Genomic DNA, 23,395 nt, shown 5'->3' on the forward strand with positions numbered 1-23,395 from the left:
AAAACATAAGCAAGGCTTGAACTAAGAAAGTGTTATTTGGATGAAAAGAAAGTTATAAAGATGGCAAATTGCTGAAATTCTAATTTGCTTTTTGTTGTCTAAGATCCTCATTGATCAAAGAGAGAAACCACACCATTTCTACAAATGAGTGCTAAAAACTGTTAAGGCAGATGCCATCACACTGTTTGTGAACAATTAAAGGCAAAAGGGACACCATCATGACAGAAAAATGAGGCAACCTGGGAACTTTAAAGGCACTTAGGCACTCTGCTGTCCTTTATTGGTGTTTTTTATGCTCAGTAATATGAAGGAAGCAGAAGCATAGACCAGGGGGGAATATAAGAAAATAGATAGATTATCTTAACACGGTGAAGAGACAAAGATTCCATTGTCACCAAGAATGTCATATTGCTAAACTTCAATTTAGGGGGTTACTTAAAGGCATGGCCTTATGGAAATTTAATGATACGTTATGGTTCATCGGAACTTGTCAGTTGGCCCCAAGCTGCGATAATCAACTTTTCAATGTCAGACTCATTTACTCCTCGAAGAATTCTGAAATAGCCATTCTCTCCCCATGACTTTCCCCAGGAATTGGCAGCAATCTGCAGAAAAGCAAACAAAAAAAGTTGAGAAACATACTTAGGTATTAAAAAAAAAAAGCCATTGGAAACCCATTTGTACCTTTAAATGTCTTTGATTTATCATAGACTATAATTATCAAGAACCTACCTACTTTTAAATAATGGTTGTATTATGTGTCAGTTACACTAATATGCAGGCATGTTGGCAATAGCCAGAATTGATATGACTCTTCTGAGTTTCCCAGAGTACTAAGGTAACATATGCATGAGCTTTTGAAATGCCACATCAGAAGATGTCATGCAAGCTGCAGTTATAGAGTGTCTACTATGTGAACAACAGCCTGTGCTAGGTGCTGGAAGACCAAAGATAAATAACACATTAACTTATGTTCAGAAAGTTTCTAATCTAATAAAGAATGACCAACATAAGGCAAGTGCTAAGATGGAAATAGGTACAGGGTATTTTTGAGGTCAGACAAAGGGCATCTCATTTACTTGGATGGTTCAGGGAAGACATTGTTGAAGCAGTGTCACATGGGATGCATATTAAAGCCTGAAAATAAATTCACCAGATATAAAAGGAGGAAGGGAGATTCAAGTAAAGGGAAACAGTAAAATCATAAACACCAAAGCATGAAATAGCATGAAGTAGTGAAATGAAGCAATAAAATTGTTATAATTAGATCATGAGACAGAAGCAGAATGGTAGGTTATGAGGCTGGAAGGGGAGGAAAGAACATCCATAATGAGACAATAATAGGACAGATGATGACAAGCCATTGAGTTGATTCCAGCAGGAAAGAAAGGTGGGCAAATTCATGCTGTGATTAGATTATCCTATATGATATGAAGTGGATAGATTTAGGAGGGTAGAGACAAGAGGCAGAGTGACTAGCTAGTAGACTCCTGTAATAATCCAACTGGATAAGGGAAAATAAAATACTTGAGAAATCTTCAGAAAGTAAAATCAACAGGAATTAGATTTGTTTTTAAATTCCTCTTTCTAAAATGCAGAATGGTTGGATGGTTGGAGTAAGTCCAAAATGACTCCTGGTTTAAAAGCTTGAATGAATAAGTGTGTGATGGAGCTAAAATATCAATGGAGTACATGGAAAATATCATGAAGGCCAAAGGACACACAGAAGGGAGTTAGTTCCACAACTAAATGCAGCAGAAAAGCCCAGTAAATTAGCGGCTTCATCTCAACAGCTCTCACATTCACTTCCCATTTACCTTACACTGGGACTAAGAAAATATTCTCAAGGCATAAGGTGTCAAATTGAGCTTTCACTGTTTTCTACAATGTAAGAGAGGGGCAGATTGACTCAGCATCAGAAATTGTCATGACATCAACCTTAAGAAATAGTCAATTTTTATCAGCATTTCTTTTTAAGATTTGGCTCTTTGCCTCCTTAATCAACCCTGACAGTTTAAAGGAGCACTCTCAAAACTATGTCTAAAATTATAAATTCAATTTATTATTTCAAAGATGAAATGGACTTTGAATAGCTGAGACGGAAACAGCATCAATATGCGTGAGAGTTCTAGCACCAGTGAAATACACTAAATGCCAATTTTCATATTTTTTAGTCAGTTCATGTATCTATATCTATATATCAAATAAAATTAGTCACAACCTAACAAATGGCTAGGAATAGTAATATTTGCAAATTCTTGCAAATATGATATATAACACCGTACCCATTCTCATTGGAATATCTGAAGATTATTACTATCCAAAATTTCATAATTACATTCTTGGTAAATACAGGAAAGGTATATAAAGATTGTATAAGCAAATATGAATTTATGTGCTAATGACAGCCAACCATAGGTTTGCATCTTCCTACTCTCATTTCTTCTATCTCAGCATTTATTTTGTTTGTTTCTTCCAAATGCTTACATTTGTTTGTATTTCATTATAAAGGAAATGATTGCAATGCAGGGGAGAAAATTTCTAAAGATTTAACTTTTTATCTTTTGTATTGACATACATGATACAGTCACATGTGTAAAGTGTATTAATCTTAAGTATACAATTTAGTAAATTTATACATGTGTTGATGAAGTTTATGTTCATATAGTCTCCACTTAGATTAAGATATTAACCATTTATAGCACCCCAGAAGGTCCACCATGTTGCCTTCCTGTCAACATCCATCCACCCTCCCCTCCCCATCAGCTTTTCCTATAACTGATCTTTACAACAATGGAATAATGCAAAATATATTGAGGTTGACTTTTTTTTTAGCTCAAAATAATGTTTCTGGGATTCATCTATGTTTGGCATATGTAAGAAATTAATTCATCTTATTACTGTTTATTTTCATTGTGTGATTATATCACAGTTTATTCACTCTCCTGGTGATAAACATGATGAACATAAGTAGCTGCTCCATTTACACATGTATCAGTAGTGTAAGATTCTATTTATTCCAAATCCTCATCTATGCTGGATATTATCAATCCTTTTAATTTTAGCTCACTTAGTGTATATGAAGTGATATTTCATTGTGGTCTTAATTTGCATTTCCTTGATAATTAGTAACGTTGACCACCTTTTCACATGGCTGTTCAGGCCATTTGGATATCCCCTTTTTCTGAAGTTTCTGTTTAAGAGTTTTGTTTTATTGAGTTACCTTGGTCTTCCTATATATTTGTAAGAATGTCTATGTATTATATATGTGAGGACTTGTCAGATACCTTTCCAGATACATAGTTATAGATACATTTTTATTTTTCTTATAATACTGTCTTTTAAATAGTTGTTCTTATTTTAATGTAGTCTGATAATTTATTCTTAAAAAGTTGACTTTGTGCCCGATTTAAGAAAGTGTTTTCTAATAGATATCACAAAACGTATTTGTCTATGTTTTCTTTGAGAAACTGTATTATTTTGCAATGACATTTAGGTCTCTGCTCCATCTCAAATTGTTTTTGTCTGTATTTAGTAACAAAGGGATCTAGGGTTTTGTTTTTTTTTTTTTCATATGTATATAAAGTTTCTGTGACCTATGCATTGGTAAACCATGGCTCCTGAACCAAATATGGCTCACGGAGCCCCTTAAAAGCAGATTTAGAAGTCAGAAATTTTGTTTTCCCTAATGGTCTTGAAGATGTAAGGTACTCTGTTGAGAGAGGATCTGTAAAACTCTGTGTGAGGGAGCCACATGGATGGAATTTCAGGCATCATCTAAGATCTGAGAATATCCTCGGTCAGCAAGAAAACGGGGACTTGGACCTACAACCAAAAAAACAAGTCTACCAACAACCACGTGAGCCTAGAAGAGGGTCGTAAGCTCCAGAAAGGAACACAACTCAGACAACACTTTGATGGCATCCTTGTGAGATCATGAGCAGAGGATCCAGCTGGGTTCGCTAGATTTCTGACCCACAGAAACACTGCGATAATAAATGTATGTTGTTTCAATCTGCTAAATCTGTGATAGTTTGTTACACATTAATAGAACAGTTAAGTGCTGAATTTTATCAATGTATTTTCTGCACCAATTAAGATATTCAAGCCGGGTTCGGTGGCTCAAGTCTGTAATCCCAGCACTTTGGGAGGCAGAGGTGGGTGGATCACCGGAAGTCAGGAGTTTAAGACCAGCCTGGACAACGTGGTGAAACCAGTCTCTACCAAAAATACAAAAATTAGCCAGGTGTGGTGGCAGGTGTCTGTATTCCCAGCCACTCGGGAGGCTGAGGTAGGGAGAACTGCTTGAACCCGGGAGGCAGAGGATGCAGTAAGCCGATATCACGCCACTGCACTCCAGCCTGGGCAACAGAGGGAGCTCCGTCTAAAAAAAAAAAAAAAAGATATTCATGTGTTTTTTTCTCCTTAACTCTCATAATTTGATGAACTATATTGATTGATTTTAGTACTTGAAACCAACCTTGCATTCCTAACGTAAGTTTCACTTATGGAGTGTTATCCCTTTTATATATTTCTTAATTGTAATATTTTGTTTGGAATTTTATGCTCATGAGAGATATTAGCCTATAATTTTTCTTTTTTGTCTCGTCTTAAACAAGTTTTGGTATTGGTGTTACCGCTTCAAAAAATGAGTTTGGAAGTAACTGTTCCTTATTTCCTATTCCCTGAAAGGATTTGTTGTAAAATTCGTTTCATTTATTCCTTAAATGTTTGGAAAAATTCACCAGTGAAGCCTTTTGAGCCTGAGTTCCTCTGTGAGAATAATTTAAATAGGTTCAATTATTTTTCAAATTGCTCCATAACTGTTTAGGATATTTTCATACTGTGTGAGTTTTTGATAAGTTTTGTTTTCTGATAAATTTATCAATTTCATCTATATTTTCAATTATATTGGTATAACTTTTTAATAATATCCTCTTATTACCTACGTAATATCTATTGAATCTTCAGCAACGTTCTCTTTTTTCATTTCCATGGTAATTTGTCTCTCCTCGTTTCTTTTTCGGTCTTCCTAGACATTTAATCTTTCTTTGCAAAGAATCAACTCTTTGTTTTGTTGATTTTCATATATTATAATATGTCTGTTTTCTTTTACTTTTTTTTTTGCTCTTCTGTTTATTATTTCTTTCATTTTATCTTTAGTTTAAATTTTTCAGCTTATTGAATTATTCTTTTCAACATTTTAAAAAATACGTGCATCAATTTCAACCTTTCTTCTTTTTCAATGCATGCATTTACTATTACATTCGGTACCACTTTACCTAGTAACAAAAGTTTCATCGTAGTATATTCTGTACAATTTCAATTATTTAAATTTATTGAATGTGTGCTATGGACCAGAATGTGGTCAATATTGGCAAATAATTTCATGTGTACTTAAAGAGAATGTATATTCATCAATATTTATATGTAATAATCTATGAATTTCAATGACATAAAGCTGGCTAATAGTTTTTTTCAATCTTTCATACCGTTACTTATTTTTAGCTGCTATTTCTATGAGATACTGAGACATGTTTAAATATTTGCCTACTTTTTTTCTGTAACTTTTGGTGTATGTTTTTTTGGAACTGTGTTGAGCTTCTGTTTGTCTAAAAATGTCTTAATTTTGTATTTATTTTGAAGAAAAGTGTCATCATGCATAAAATTCCACGTTGGCATGTTATCTTCATCATCATTATCAATATTATTATTTTATCCAGCACTTTAACAATGTCATTTTGTAGTCTTCTACTTTCCTTTTATATTGTTGTTGTTGAAATGCCAGCTGTCAGTCAGTGCTGCTTTTTTTGAGAGTAATGTGTCATTTTAAATAGTGCCTGTTTTTAAATTTATGGTTTTTTTATCTTCAACTGTTTGATCATGAAATGTTTGAGTGTGATTTTCTTGCCATGTTTGCATTCATGAATTCAGGAACTCATTTTTTATTATAATTTCAGTTCTGGGATACATGTGCAGAACGTACAAGTTTGTTACATAGGTATACACGTGCCACGGTGGTTGGCTGCACCCATCAACCGTCATCTACATTAGGTATTTCTCCTAATGCTATCTCTCTCCTAGTCCCCCAACTCCGAACAGGCCTCAGTGTGTGATGTTCCCCTCCATGTGTCCATGTGTTCTCATTGTTCAACTCTCACTTATGAGTGAGAACATGCAGTGTTTGTTTTTCTGTTCCTGTGTTAGTTTGCTGAGAATGATGGTTTCCACCTTCATTCATGTCCCTGCCAAGTACATAAACTCATTTTTTTTCATGGCTGCATAGTATTCTATAGTACATATGTGCCACATTTTCTTTATCCATTCTATCATTGATGAGCATATGGATTGGTTCCAAGTGTTCGCTATTGTGGACAGTGCTGCAATAAACCTGTGTGTGCATGTGTCTTTATAGTGAAATGATTTATAATCCTTTGGGTGTATACCCAGTAATGAGATTGCTGGGTCAAATGTTATTTCTGGTTCTAGATTCTTGAGGAATTGCCACACTCTTTCACAATGGTTGAACTAATTATAGATTGAAATTCTCCATCTAGATTTTTCTTAATTTTTTAAAATAATGGTTATTTTAAAGCCTGCATCTAAAGTATCATCTATTGCTTCTATTGATAATATTTTTCCCTTGGTTGCTGGTCACATCTTTGTGCTTCACTTGTCTCATTTAACTCAAACAAATCATAGCATGCCTATTACAAACCCAGTCCTCACTTTATGCCCAAACCTACCAAACACTCCTAAGCCAAAAAATTTTCTCCAGATTTAGCACTCTCATTTTTTAAAAAACAAAATTTTGGAAAAATCTTGATATTTTCTACTTATATAGTAGAATCTGTGGCTTGCTGCTATGTATTATATTTTACTTAGTAGTGAAAGACATCCAATATTTTTATTATAAAAATAGATTTATGTCATAGGACTATTTGTAAATACTTTGAAACATCCATATATAATTGTGAAGAAATAAAACTTTCCTAGATTTCTCAGTGCTCTTGAATAAAGTTTCTGCTTCCCTGACCCACAAAACATTGTATATAATATAAAGATAGGGAATGTTTTCTTTCACTTCTCCTAAAAATATTCTACTCTTCTCATACCTTGAGAATTATATATGTAGCCATTCATTTAGTTTAATGATCTGATCTGAAGGGATAACAAAACTTCTCTTATCTCTTCTAGAGGTTCAAAGAGAGCAGAGACAAGGTCCTAAAGTAAGTTCTAAGGTGTCAGAAGTATGGGGATGTTATCTCCTTCGGTATTTACATCTCAAAAGATATGCAGCCCATCATCTGGAGACTTTATCTGCTGTTTATCTGGCCCTTGGAAAGATATGTTTATGTTCCTAAAGTTTATAGTGAGAACATAGGATCCTCTTCAACTCATCATAATGGAATGAAAGATTTTTCCTTCCTGTTGGGAAAGGAGGAATCTGCTTGTCTCTCTCCTGTAAACAAATGGAGAAAATCTATTGTTCCTTGTCCCTCATTTATGAGATATAAACTGCTACCTGTGTAGACAAATTTTATTGACTCTTATCACATCACTGTAGGACTAAGGTGTGGGGGATGCATGCTGCTCTATTACTCTGGTTGTCGATCTAGTTATGAGTATCTGTTAAGAACTCTTTACTTCTGACCCAGGTGTTATATCTCTAGCTACGTCTATATCTATAACTATATCTATATCATCTATATCTGTGGGATAATATCTCAGACCTTTCACAATTCTTTACAAAACGGTACAACAGTACTTAAATATTTCATATTTTAATTAAACCATTAGTATGTTTTATAAAAAATAAAATTATTTAATTACTTGATTAGTTTTTCCTGAATGCATAAAGTTATTCATTTGCTCATTCAATGAGTATTGTTTATATTCTTACTATGTACCAATCACAATATTTTACCCTTGACATACATTGGTAAATAAGTCAAATATGATCCTGACTCATGAGGAGAACACAGTTTAGTAGAGAAAAAGCTTCAATTAATGTGCAAAATATTATAAATTTTAGTCTGATTATTGTATTTCTACTGCTCACATTCAACAGTTTATCAAACAAATCATAGCAGAAAGAAATCTTACCCCTAGCCCCATGAAATAAAATTTTCTTTGAAGATGTTTGATAAGTAGTAAATTCAGAATTGACAGTAAGTACAACAATGTACTTAAAAGGGATAGTGTGCATGTGTGTGTTAAATATATGAAAATGAGTGAGTACATAATCATACTTAGTGAGTGTGTGTGTGTGTACACATGTACACTACCTAGAGGTATGGCTCTAGGGTGGGAATGATCAGGTTGAGGATGAAAGGGTCATAAAATGTTTTCCTCTGCACATTCATTCATATTCACTCAGCAAATGGCCATCAAGTGCTATATGCTAAGAACTGTTGTGAGTTAAATACATTAATCAAAGAACTTGGTTTTGTCTCTAAATATTACATTGTTATGAGATTAAATAACTGTTCAAATTTATTTAATAAAAATCCTATGCAGCAACTTAATAATAGGTATTCAAATAACATATCCTAGTATATAACTTATTTATTTTAACTATTGGACATTAATGTTGATTGTTGGCTACTCATTATTTTATTTTAATGAGAAAAATTAATTTTTAAAAGCTCAGTTTAACTATAAAGAAGAACCCTTCTACTTAAAAGCATAATACCTCCATATATCAACAACACAAATATAAGGTATGAACACACAATTGGGTGATTGAATTCTGTGAGTGCCTTATGAAGAAATATACCAAGAGTCATTCTGATGAGTACAAGTTCTAGCACCTAGTGTTTTTTAAGCCAAAATATACCCTCTAGTGTGTACATTTAAATTTAAATTCCATGGTAAGTATTACCATCTAGACTTTATTCTATCTATATAAAAAGGTACATAATATTAGGACTTTGGACAATTGACCAACTTGTTGTAATAAACCGAATATTTGATATAATATGTTCCAATCTTCTTCAAATAGTTTCTTGCCTGAAACTTTCTGTTATTTTGAGACTGGATATTGGTTCTTTCTGAGTAAAGACACATGTGTATGTTATAATTGGCAAAAAGAAAAAAAAAAGCCTTAACCTATAGGATATATATACTAACATAACAAAAGCATCAAGTTCCTTGCCATATAAATATATATGAGGGAAGTTTAATCAATACTTTAAGTTTAATATAGAAGATAATAGAACAAAAAGTTACCCTGTTGATTCTCAACTTGAAGAAAAATAAACACTGATTTTTCTTTTACAATTTGAAATACTAGGAGTTGAGGAAAACTATAAATACAATATAAATGTTTATAATGAGTTTTGTGCTGGTGAAAACACTGATGTTATCAACAATATTACACAACTGAGGATGTGACTAAATAATACAAAGCAGGCAGAGGAACAGAAGATTCAAACATATTCACTTCAGAGCAAGAATTCAACTGGAAAGAGATACATACCCAAAATTTTTCTTTCCTCCCTTGTGCTCCTCTCAGTGTGCCCCATCTACAATTAATAACAATAATAAAGATTGGTATGGTTAAAAGGTTTGGTTTGCTTCTTGAGAGAATGCAGATTATTGTCATTCCTACATCTTTTGTGTTTTCTCTCTGTCCCATCCTGTTTCACAATGGAAATATCACTATTGCCCTACAGAAATGTGCTTGTATAGTTTTCTTCTTTACCATAACATTATTTATGTGCACAGAACAGACTCATCTATATATAAATGGCTTGAAATCAATCTCTTTGATCACAGGAGAGAAAGACTAAAGCAACTGGGGTACAAAATTTTTTAAATAACTTAAAAAATACTTATCCTCAAAGACTTGGAATTAACTCAAATGCCCATCAATGATAGACTGGATAAAGAAAATGTGACACATATACACAATAGAATACTATGCAGCCATAAAAAAAGATGAGTTCATGTCCTTTGCAGGGACATGGATGAAGCTGGAAACCATCATTCTCAGCAAACTAACACAGGAACAGAAAACCAAACACTACATGTTCTCAGTCATAAGTGAGAATTGAACAACGAGAACACATGGACACAGGGAAGGGACCATCACACATCAGGGTCTGTTCAGGGTTGGGGGCTAGGGGAGGGATATCATTAGGAGAAATACCTAATGTAGATAACTGATTGATGGGTGCAGCAAAGCACCGTGGCATGTATATACCTATGTAACAAACCTGCACGTTCTGCACATGTACCCCAGTACTTATAGTAATAAAAAAAGAAAAATTAAGATTAAATTTAAAAAATAAAAAAGAAGGTACAACCATATTACAGAAGAAATTAAAAGTCATAAAGTGATAAAAATACTTGTCCTCTTTATGTCTAGTCCCTTGAAACTCTACCAAACAATTCTACCACTCTACCTTAAATGGCATAAACTAAACATTTCTAGGACTACTGTTATAAACCATAATGGAAACATAGACACTTTTGTAGAAGATGGAGTTTATGTAAAAATATTTATATATACATATTATTTTATAAAGTGGCTTTGTGCCTAACGTAGAATTTTTGTAAACACATGTGTGTATGAATACAGAAGCTTATATTCCCACTACTGGTCCATTCTGAATATAGCACTTAACAGCTCATAAAAGACCTAAATCTACATGATTTCATTTTTCTTCATGATTAATCCAGAGAAGTAGGTATTATTAACCTGTTTTATTTACCGAGATAATGGAGACTTGTCCAATATCATACACTGGGAATTGTTGAGCCAAGACTCCAAGTCTCACATTCTTCCTAATACATTATATTGATTTTCTTTTACAGACATGTAGGCCCCATTTGCAGTGTGTACTTACTTTCATGTAATTTGGTGAATTATGAGCGCATAATTAATTCTGCCTACATATTACCCCATTAACCTAAACCTAATATTCAAACTTCCAACAGCAGGGTTCCTTTAAGCTAAACTATGGTCTACCATTACAAAACAAACATACCTAGGAGAGATACAAATTTCCAACATGGTCAGTTTGCAGAAGGCTATTTTTAATAGGGTACAGGATAGAATGATGGCATCACAGCATGGAGGTATTGCCTAAAGATGACAAGTTTATGGTAGGGCTCTTGTCACACACACACACACACACACACGCAAATCATATAATCATATAATGTATTTGGATCCTTTGGCATGAGGGTGAGGGAAGAAAAAGTGATTTGGGGTGTGCAAAAACACTAAAGAATAATTTTGCTTTCTCCTGTTCCTGATAGAGACTAGGAGTGGTATTTGCACTGACTGCCATCTCATTTTATTCTCTGCTGCATACAAGGGTACAGTGCTCCAAATATTCTGGGTGGTTAACTATGTAAGTTGAAACTGGTTCAATTTCCAAAGACATTTTCCAGTTTTATAATTGCATTTATGTTCTTGTAACTTTTTTTAAACAGCCATCACCCCTGAAAAAACTTTACCATTCCTAAGTGCCCCAAAATATTCAAAGTCCATTACCTTCTTCAAGTAGTAGATCACATCTGATATCTTCAAGCACTCATTTTCTACCCATTTATAAAAGCTGTCATAACAATTTCAGAAAGACTTTACCACTCAATCAAACTTCCTTGTGGGTGGTCTGGTTATCATTTATGTTAGCTATTCATGCAAAATACGAAATCCAAGACTAAATCAGAAGAATCTAAGGGATCATTTAACTCTAAGATTAGAGGCACAGGAGGGACCCAATATCTGAGATCCCACCAGGTATGGTGAGAAGGTAGAGACAGTCCTGCTTAAGCCACCGTGGAGCCTCCTACGAAAGAATTCCCAATCAAGAAGGAAGGATTCAGGCATGATAAGGTGGACTTAGTAACGAAGCCCTGAACAAAACAGACAAGTAGCAATTGAGTATAATTTGTTCTCTCTCCCTTGGGTCTATCCAAGCTCAACTACTACACTGGACTCAGCTGAGGTTGGAGATGGGAAAGGGGCAAGTCAGGCTTGTCATTAAAACCTCAAAGAGCTATTTTATAAAAAGTTTGTATATTCTATAAAACATTTTAAGAATACTTAAAAAGAGGATAAAGCAAAGTGATAAAAGTTTCCTTCCTACTTTATAAGATCTTTCAGACTTCTTGAGCTCAGTGCATTGAGGATGGTGCATGGGAAGAAGAAGAAATAGAAAAGTCATACAAAGGAGAAGAGGAACTTCAGAATGTAGTGTATACTTTTTATTATTTCAGTATTACTGAATAAATGAAAAGTGAAATAAAATCCCTTAATATGGAAACTTTCAAGAAGTACGAACTATTACTTTTACTTTTGTTCAACTGCCATTATTTTTCATTATGTTTCTATATATTTCGTTACAATTTTCCAAACAATAATTTCACTGATGTAAAAGACAACAACAATCCTTGCAAATCTTCCAGCTCTTTAGAGTTGCTCTAACTTTCTTTTCAAGAAACGTGTTTATTATATATAATTTTAAGATGCTCATTTAAAACACCAGTCATTCTAAACCCAGAGAGAATAGTAGCGTTCAGATTGTTATATGCTTTCTCAAAATGGGCAGCCAAACCAATTATCCAAGTCATTGACTAGAGGTGACAGAGGAAAAGGAAAGTAAGGCAACCGAGTCTAATAGTTTCAGAGACTAAGGTGCTGGTATAAAAAAATTAACAAAAGGTGTTAACCTTTATGAAAAATTCAAATGAAAAGAAAATATTACACATGGAAAATACCACCACAGAAGCTATTGTGCAGTTAGTTCACCTATGTTACAGCCTCTGTGTCAAATGATGAGCAAAGTCCATTCATCACAGGATTTACCATTTGCACTGCAACCTTCAGCTATCTCTTCTCTCCTCTATCTTCTCTAAACAGTTTCTAAGATGGTAATCACATATTTCATAGAGTGATAATAATGGGATCTTGTAAAAAAAAAAAAAAAAAGGTTTGTGGGTTGTTCCCCAATGATATTATAGCAAATTCCTATGCTTAAAACATTTATTTAAACTAAAATAAAGGTTAACTAGTGCAAAACAAGAAGGCTACTCATTTTATTCACTTACAGGAAAGAGTTCCCATCTTCTCGAGGACATTTTTTTCCTAATATATGTATGTTCCTAAATTGTGGTACTATTCCTTTGCTTGCTATTATACCAACAGGTTGAAAATTCTAGAAATATGCATATATTTTCACAAATGTTCTCTTGTAAGTCAGTGGCTGTCTCTGAGGATATGAGGATCTTCATTATATTCATATTTGCTCTAAATATAACTATATGTACTCTATTTCCTTTTACATTTACCTCTTCATTTGAAGATTATTTACAAACATTTGTTTAGACAGACCAGAACCTTACTTTACTGAGGTTATTTATTTATTTATTTATTTATTTTTGAGACACAGTCTCACTCTGTTGCCCAGGCTGGAGTGCAGTGGCATGGTATTAGCTCACGGCAACCTCTGCCTCCCAGGTTCAAGTGATTCTCCTACCTCAGCTTCCCGAGTAGCTGAGATTACAGGCAACTGCCACTGCGCCCAGCTAATTTTGGTATTTTTAGTAGAGATGGAGTTTCACCATGTTGGCCAGGCTGGTCTTGAACTCCTGACCTCAAGTGATCCTCCCGCCTTGGCCTCCCAAAGTGCTGGGATTACAGGTGTAAGCCACTGTGCCCGGCCTACTGAGGTTATTTCTATACCTTTGTGAGTATAGTGGGTTCACAAGTTTGAGAGATCTTAATACTGGCTCTTTGTTTTTTTTGTTTGTTTGTTTTTGTTTTTGTTTTTATTTTTCCTCAAGGAAATCTACTTAATATGGTTCTTTGGAATTGTTTCTACTTCATTAAATTGTTTCAATTATTTGTTAAGACCCATTAATACCTTTTCCCTCAAAATTTAGTAATATCTGGGAATACGCTGGTTTTGAAAAAAAATCTGGGCAGCTCTTAGCCCATCTACCACGTTCCCTAAGGATGCATGAGTGCTGCCTGAGCCTTTCTGTCTCCCTGCATTGAGACTGGGTTTCCATCTCTCACTCAATGCACATAATTATTTAAGCTCTTCCTTCAGGACAGATTTTATATGCCCACTTTTCATGAGTTCCAGAAACACCACTTTTTTATATATAATATGAAAAGTCTTTATGGAAAGACCATAAAGTTCCTGCGGAGTAAGGTATTAAAACCCATAAAATAGTGATTTAAGACCTTGTACTTCTACGGTTATTAATATTTCCACGCATGTTCCTTTTAAAAGGGATATTGTTCTTTTTAGATAAGTGTGCTAAACACTAAACTTCTCTAAACTCTATTTTAAGTTATGCCTAGATAGTAAAATTATTGGAACAGAATAATTGAATAATTTGTGTATGACTTTAAATGATTTTTTTTTTCTTTTCCTTGGTTTTGGAAGATTTTGCCAATGAGGCCCATACACCCAGTGAAGTCAGATTAGATGTTGTAAATAAGAGAGGGTTGAAAATATAACTTTATTAAAGCAATATTTATATTCCCATAAGTAACCCTTTTAAGGTAAGCACAGAATCTCTTCTATATACTACAGCTGTTAATTTCTACTTTTTTTCAACAAATTACTGGTTAGCCCAAAAAAGACACATATTTTGCTTTCAAGAAACTGTCAATCTAATGGGAGTGATATTGAGGAATGAAAAACAAGAATATAAATAAATAGAATTATATAAGTGTCACTTTAAAAAAGAAGCATATATTGAAAATTTCTACAAGTTAACAGATGAAAACATTAACTCTGTGCCAGAGGCAAAGATGACTTTCTTCAGAGTAGAGTAGAAATTTCTTCTTGACACGGGAGTGTAGAATTTACAGCAAAATCAGCAGGTGCAGTCATAGAACCATGAAAACTTCACCTCTGCCTATTCCAAGAGCAGCACTTGGTCCAGTGTAACTGAAGGAAAGGGATGAGAGTGGTGGGGAATGAAGTTAGGCAGGTGTGGCTCAGGCCTCCAAGAGTATTCGTGGTTACCAGACTTGGCATTTACAAAGTTGGTGATAAAGAGCCATTTGAATATGGAATGTGACATGATCCAGCTCTGGTGTTAGCGTAGGATATAGTCTCCAGGGAGAGCAGGCTCTAAGCAAAAGATTAATTTTGCAGTTCAAGTAAGAAATAATGAAATTCTGAATAAGAATATGAGACCCATAAAGTAATGTTGTTTTTTCTTTAAACAGTTTTATCCTCAACATCTAGGACAATGACTTTCACATAGTTGACCCTAAATAGATATTTGTTGAGCCAGTGAATTGAAGTACCTTGGCAGAGAGAATGAATAAGAGGGAACAAGTTTGAGAGCTACTTAGAAGGTAAAAGTGATGATTTGTTGGCCAATTTATATGGAAAGAAAGGGATGAGAAAGAGTCAAGGTTAGCAACAGCATTTCGAAGTTGAATGAATAGGTACATCAAATGTGCACTACTTGAGGTACACATTTGTACACCTCAAGTAGTAATGTACTTGTACAATTACACATTTGTATAATACTTCATATTATACAGAGATGTGTTTCTGATTATCAGGTTAGTTTATCATTGCCTAAGACAGTGGTTACAGAATTGCTTCACCTTCTTTTGGATTTTCTCTGCTGATATGGCTCTACACATAAACCTTTAAATTAATGGGTTTTCTGTGTTTCTGACAAACAATAAGCCTAAGAACGAAGAAAAACTAATTTCCAAAAGAAATTCTGAAACAATCTTTCACTACAGGAATTCGTCTGTGATGAGAATAATTATTTCCTAATTCACATGGTAAGAACACATTTGCTTAGGGATTGGATTCCTTAAAGCCAGCCTCACAACCATGTAAGAATCTGGAGTTAGAAGAAAAAAAAAATAGTTTTATTTATTATGATGGTAGGTATATTACACTGTAGCAGAATGACCCAGACCAAAATGTTGCAATATTTGGGAAGATTTGCTATTTCTGGGATCTCTGCATGTACCCAATAGACTAATACTAGGGATTCAAATTCATGTTTTCTGAGCAGACAAACTCTGTAGTAGTGAATATAGATCCAGACAGATTAAAAAAAAAAAAAAAAAAAACAGTTTTAAAACAGTGGACATGTAAAGACATTTTATGCAGGACACCATACTTGGACAGGAAATTTTGGAGCAAAACAAGGAGCAAATATATCATATAACCTGATATGGAACTCCAACCCTTCTTATTAAGGAAATGAAAGTCAGATAGGCTACCAGGATAAAGAAACCACTAGATGGGCTTCAAGTCAATAACAATGATATGACTACACTGGATATAAGATTTAGAGGTAAGACTGCAGATAAAGTCTTAGTTCCCATTACACAAAGATTTGAAAGATAACTGCAGGAAGAATAAGGCAAAGATATGCAGGCTTTTATTTTCTTATAAATGTTCTACCTGAGATGCTTAGGAACTTCATTTTTAAGAAAAGCTCATGCTTAGTAAATGAAGTGGTATTGAATATGAGAAAGTGCTAATTAATGCTACATCAAAGATGGATAAAAATAGACTCCATGGGAAAGCAAAATGAAATGTGGGCATTCCCTACCACCCCTTAATTTTCTACTTGAGCCAAATGTTAATCAAGCTAGGGTTCAATATATCTAAGATCAGGTACTTTTATCGATATGTTCTGCCAGGAAGCTACAAATTTTATCACAGATTGAGGAGCAGATGATGGTTCATGAAATAGCATTTTTTGCATGAAAATATTAATATCACACATGATCCTGTGTACCTAATGTTAATTATCTAAACAACACTATACCATGCCTACCATATTCCTTATATCCTGATGTATCAGGAAGCAAGAAGATTACAAGTGTAGTATCACATGTAATTTGACCTATGAAAAGAAGTATGGAGAAAATTGATAAATGTGTACGCCCAGTTCATACTCTGGTCAGAATGTCCTACTGTAGAACTGAGAGAACTGTCCTTCTGCCTTTAGTATGCTGACAGAATATGCATTAAAATATCTACACATCTACAACAATGTGACATGTGCTGAGCAAAGAGAGAGCAAAGACCAAAATCATATATAATGATCAATGATAATTGACTAGGGTAATATCTTTGTTTGTTTGTTTGTTTGTTTTTGAGACGGAGTCTGGCTCTGTCGCCCAGGCTGGAGTGCAGTGGCCGGATCTCAGCTCACTGCAAGCTCCGCCTCCCAGGCTTAGGCCATTCTCCTGCCTCAGCCTCCCGAGTAGCTGGGACTACAGGCACCCGCCACGTCGCCCAGCTAGTTTTTTGTATTTTTTTTTTTAGTAGAGACAGGGTTTCAACGTGTTAGCCAGGATGGTCTCGATCTCCTGACCTCGTGATCTGCCCATCTCGGCCTCCCAAAGTGCTGGGATTACAGGCTTGAGCCACCGCGCGACTAGGGTAATATCTTATGAAGAGAAACTTTAAGGGAAAACTTTATCCCTTTGATGTTAGGAATAGAAATGGCTTTTTACCTTCTCATAGAATCTTAGTACTGGACGGAGACTCAGAAATTATAGCATACTCTAAGGGTTGGTTGCCCAGCTATGGTTTACAGGCAAAATCTAGCCTGAGATGCCTGTTTTTGTTAATAAAATTTTATGGAATATCCATGATCATTTATTTGCATATTGTCCATGTCAGCTAATGGTAGAGTTGAGTAGCCAACACCACATGGCCCACAAAACCAATCAGACTCTAATTCAATTTATATATTTCATAGATAAAGGGACTGAGGCTCAAGACATTAAATAACATTTCAAGATTATATTTTTAAGTGGCTGAGTTATCACTTGCGTCTTAGAAGCAGATAATAACACAAGCAATAAAAATTAGGACTAGAAAAAGGCAGAAAAGAGTAGAATCATTTCTAGCTGTGGTGAAGAGGAAAGGCATAATAGGCCTTCGGTAATCTGTAGGAGATGCTGGGGGAAATGAATGTATATCTGAGAGAGAAGAGCATCAAATAATGTAAGGAGCCGGCCTTCACGCATTCACAGAGAAATCGTGAAAGTTTTGGAAGAAAGAGGGATTGTAGGCAGCCATAGGAAGATAAAACTAGTGATACTGAACAAGATATATTAATAAATGGAAAAGTGTGGAATTGGATATAGGGGAAACACTTGGGTCATTATAGCAATATTCTAACCAGGGTTTCATTTATCACATCTAAGTTTCATTTGTATCAAAAAATGTAATGAACACAGTTGTTACATTCATGGGAATGGAGAAGAGTAATATTTAATGCATTTATCTTAAGGATCAAAATAAATCAAAGTTGTCACTTAATGCCACAGTTAGTACTCATTAATCATGTGCAAAATTTGTTTTTTCTGCAACCGTTTCCTTTTTATCGTAGCACAGACTTGGGCTGACTTTCTCTTTGGTCTTATTGAAGTAATCAGTAATATCCTAGATATTTCTGTGCAGAGAAGACATTGCAAAACATAGCAACATATGCCTTTTAACAAAACTCTTGGTTCATTCATTCATCAGAATTCTCTCTCTCTCTCTCTCTCTCTCCATATATATATATATATATAAAACCCAGCAAGTCCTTTCTTTTTCATGGACAACCAATCCATATTTCCGTTGACAGAGAGAAGTCAGGAGCCACTTTACTCTTAACCCCGATGTCCTCTCCCTCCACCCCTACATCTCTGGAAGTTCACAAACATACACTTTCTGAATCGCTATGTGAATTCTATTGTATTTGATAATTTGGGAGCAACACCTATGACAAAAGTATTAGATTATAAAATAAAATCAACCAAAAAGTATTTATTAAGCTAACTTTGGAAGGTAGCACTGTACCAGGGCCTAATAACATTTTATTTCACAGGCATCCCAAAACCTGAAGTCTATAGACATTAAAACTAGTTGAGGCCAGGCGCAGTGGCTCACGCCTGTAATGCCAGTACTTTGAGAGGCCGAGGTAGGCGGATCACCTGAGGTCAGGAGTTCGAGACCAGCCTGGCCAACATGGTGAAACCCCATCTCTACTAAAAATACAAAAATTAGCCAGACATGGTGGCAGGTGTCTGTAATCCCAGCTACTCAGGAGGCTGAGGTAGGAGAATCATTTTAACCCAGGAGGTGGAGGTTGCAGTGAACCCAGATCATGCCATTGTACTCCAATCTCGGCAACAAGAGCAAAACTGCGTCTCAAAAACAAACAAACAAACAAACAAAAACAAAAAAAACCCACCAGTTGAAAGCCATTTTATAAACCTGCCAAAGCATAATCTCAAACTTTGTATAATCCTTTGCTCCCAGATCTCTATAAATTTAAGGAACTGCCTATAATTCCCTTCCTTAATTGAACAATTGTTCATGTACCACATCTGTCTTTGATATTTCTCAACTAAAAAAGTTTTGTTTTCTACCACAGTAATTTAATGCAATCCAGTAGAAGTTAAGTGTAAATGACCCAATTCCTACCACTTATGTGGCTTTCTTAGAACAAGTAGAATCACATTATCTAAGATCATAAAAAATTTTATCGCATTTACCAAAGAAATTGTTTCTTCCTGTCATTACATTTCTCTTTTCCTTACTGTCTTTATTCATCTACCTGTGAAATCAAGGTAAGGTAGGTCAAAAATTAAATAAATAAATAATACATTTTAAAAATAAATGTAAAATTGTGTCACATCATAGATAAGTACTCATTAATATCATAATTAGAATCAATCTAAATTCTATTTTTTTATCTGAAAATACATTCAGAGTAATAAAAAAGTTAAAGAATGTTTGAATTTTAAAAATTAAAGAAAGTATAAAGTGAGCATAAGGGGGCAGACATACTGTTTCATTTAATCCTCACAATAAGACAGATGGAAACTTATTATCCCAGTGCAACAGATGAGAAAACCGTGATGCAGAGAGTTCATACGACCTGCCTGAGATCACCCAGCGAGGACAGAACTATCACTGGAACCTAAGCTTGACTCCAGTATCCTCGTTCTTTATATAAGGCGTTCCTTCACAATCAAGACTAGTCCTACACTTGACCTCAAGTCAAAAGAGTCTCTCTTTCTCTCTCTCTCTCTCTCTCTCTCTCTTTCTCTCTCTCTCTGATACACACACATACACACACACACACACACACACACAGGTTTTGTAAATGACATTTTTTTGGAATGTAAAGATAGCTTTCTAAGAATTCTTTTAAAAACAACACTCCTACAATGTATTTGCCTGAATAAAAGGAAAGCTCTTTCTTCTTACTGTTGTTTTTCGCCTTGTCTTGCTTTGTTTTGTAATAAGTCAGTTCATAGCAATAGTACTTACAGAGTGGAACAGACCTGATCAGTGTTTGAGATGATGAATCAATGAAGGACCAGTGTCAAACAAGACAAAACAAATGGAGCACAAACTGTTCTGTCAAGTTGATTCAGTACTGACAGACAAGGCAACATGATTCAATCAGCACTGAAAACAGAAAAAAAATAAAGCCCATCTATCAGTTTCAACATCCCCAGGGCCCTCTGCACCTCTGCTCTTCTGACAGTGAGTTCAGCTCAAAAGATCCCAACAGTCCTGTGGGACCTCTCAGTGGCTTCCTTGAGTGACTGATTGATGGCTGCAACAAATCCGAGGGTCATAATTTACTTTATTTTATTTATCAAGGCTCTCCATGTTATTCATCTCCATATCTCCAGAACTAACAGGATGCCTGGTACACAACCATCACTCAGTAAAATTTGTTAAAAGTTGGAATTAAGAATAAATTTGAGAGTATAAAAATAAATGAAATAATTTCTATTTCATATTATATATTTCATAATTTATAATTTATGTTAGTTGCATTTTTTTCACTTTGTAGTAAGGTTCAAATATTTTTGGAAGTCATTCAACATAACAGCCAAAGGATTTTCTTAGCCTTCATATAATTTTTGCTTTTCACCACCTTTAGTACATGCACAATATAGAAATGTATTAATGCCAAGTAAACCCACATAACAGAAATCATATTTGTCAGGACTTAAGATGGGCATAAAATAATATTGTAATGAAACTTGTGCATGCAATTGTAACAGCAGACACGAATTCAAAGATTCAGCAAGAAGAACCAACTGTCATTTATTATTTTCTCTTTCTTCAGACTTCAATGGGCATTTTTTCAGTCCTGGTTTTATTTGACATCTCAGCAACATTCTACACTACAGGTCATTCCTGCCTTCTTAGGACTCTCTTTCCCCTAGGTCTGTGTGACATCAAATTCTCCTTCTTTTCCTCTTCCCTGTTTGGCCATTTCATTTCCATTTTCTGATAATCTTCAGTAATTTTAAAACTTCTGGAAGTAATTGTAAGGTAATTTTCATTGAAAAAATTCTGATTAAACTATCTGGCCCTAAAGCTATATGGGGTAGTATTATTTTATTTCCTCAATGGTTTACCCTATAATCATTTACTTAATCTAATTTTCAACTCAGATTAAATTTATGTGCTTCCAGAAAATTAAATCATAAGGATTGGTGAGTTGGTTTTAATAATATCATGATGGCAATAATTATAATGATGATATTTATATAGTAATAGTTGTTGCTAACTCTGTGTATAGTGCTTCAATTATTTAACGCTGTTCTGACTGCTTTCCATACACTAACTCAACACCATACTCCTACTCCTAATACAGCCAAAAATATTTCTAAAGATAAAATTTGTAATTTTAAAGTGTACTTTAATAGCAAGATTCTAATGTTTTAGCTCAAAAATCCTGGATTACGTTTTTAAGTTTTAAAATTTATTTATATAGTATACATATAGAGATTATCATATATATGTGTGTTCCTACATTCTAAAAGTTCCAGACAATTTAGTGAGCATGAAACAAGCTTCTGGATTTCTTTTGAGTTCTTTTAATGTGTATAATAGTGTATTTCTTTCCATATCTATAGACCAAAGTTCTTTTCCTTTCTAAATTTTACTAATTTTCTCTATCACTGAATGTCATCTTTTTCCAAGCAAAAGGTGATTTTCTAAAAATTATACAAGAGTTACTGCATATGGGAAGGTGAGTAAGCTCATGAGGAGCAAGCATATTAAGTGACTTACTTTCAAACACCAGCCTTACAGCTCATGTTTCAAATTTGTCTTACAAACATTACATATTGAAATAGCTCTTGAATTCTGGGGCTATCTTGCAAGTCGTAAGAACCAGAAATGTTCAATTCAAAAATGTCAAATATCTGCTTTATTACTTTTGTGATCAGAAAACAGTAAACATTATTTAAAAATATATCTGAATATATTTCATATATTGTATATCATATATCTACATGTAGGCTTCAAATGTGTAATAAAAAATGTACAAGCCTTCAAAATTTCTATTTAAGAATCCTTGAAAATTAGCATTTATCTGAAGAAAACAAAATGCAGGGTACTCAATAGTAGTTTTTGAAAAGTAAAACTATATTATCTTCTTTATAAATTAAAAATGTATATTCAATTTAAGTTGTTCTGAGGTTTTTGTTTTGTTTTTTAATCTCACTTGGAAAAATAAACAAGAAAATCACTACATAAATTTGAAAAAAATAAGAGCAACGAAGCAATGCGTACAATACGTGATAGTAAAACTAAGATGTTGAATTATAATACTGAGTATTTTGAACAAGATACCCCAGAATCAAACCCTAATACATTTATGTAAGAATTTAATAAGCAATAAAATGCATTAAAAGAGTGAGGAAGAGGTACATTATTAATTATGCTGTATTGAAAGCTTTTAGTTCAGAGTTTGAAGAAAGAAAAATTGGGGCTTCACCACACATCATATGCCCAAGTATCTTTCAGGCACACTTTTGATATAATTACATAATAATTTAATAATGTATAATAATATAATAATTTAATAACTATATTTAATATTTTGATTATTTGATTATTATTACTTAATAATTACTTTAATATATAACTTATAATTATATAATATGTTATATATAATACATTATAATATATGTTATATATTATAACACATATGTGGCATAATATTTAGTATAATATATAACTTTTAAAAATCTAGAATAAAAGTTAAAATATTATACAGGTCAAAACCATCAGAAATAAAATTACAAAACTGAACAATAATGGAGTTTAGTCAATATTCTAAAGGGATGTTTCTTCTCTGTGGACTCAATGTATGTGTCCCCTCAAAATTCATATTTCATATGTTGAAATCTTAACTCCCAATGCAATGGTATTAGGAGGTGGGACCTTTGGGAGTGATTATTTGATGAAGGTAGAATTCTCATGAATAGGATTAGCCCCTAAAAAGGACACCACAGAGAGCTCCCCTGATCCTTTTGCCATGTGAGGACATAGCAGGACAGTCATCTATGAACAAGAAAGCAGGCCCTTCATCAAACACCAAATATGCTGGTACGACA

At 34.0% G+C, this 23,395-nt stretch overlaps 1 protein-coding gene across 1 annotated transcript in view; it reads right to left on the minus strand.

The window, feature by feature from the left end:
- Positions 1-243: 243 nt before the first annotated feature.
- Positions 244-23,395, minus strand: part of TINAG (tubulointerstitial nephritis antigen) — an 88,385-nt gene continuing 65,233 nt past the window's right edge. The window contains exons 9-10 of the mRNA XM_011981326.1: positions 9,482-9,527; positions 244-605 (exon numbers count right to left, since the gene is read on the minus strand). Of these exons, the coding sequence (XP_011836716.1) occupies positions 471-605; positions 9,482-9,527 (181 nt within the window). The 3' untranslated portion in view covers positions 244-470. The remainder of the gene's footprint in view (positions 606-9,481; positions 9,528-23,395) is intronic.

The sequence above is a fragment of the Mandrillus leucophaeus genome, unplaced genomic scaffold, assembly GCF_000951045.1.
Source record: "Mandrillus leucophaeus isolate KB7577 unplaced genomic scaffold, Mleu.le_1.0 Scaffold223, whole genome shotgun sequence".
NCBI classification, from domain to species: Eukaryota; Metazoa; Chordata; class Mammalia; order Primates; family Cercopithecidae; genus Mandrillus; species Mandrillus leucophaeus.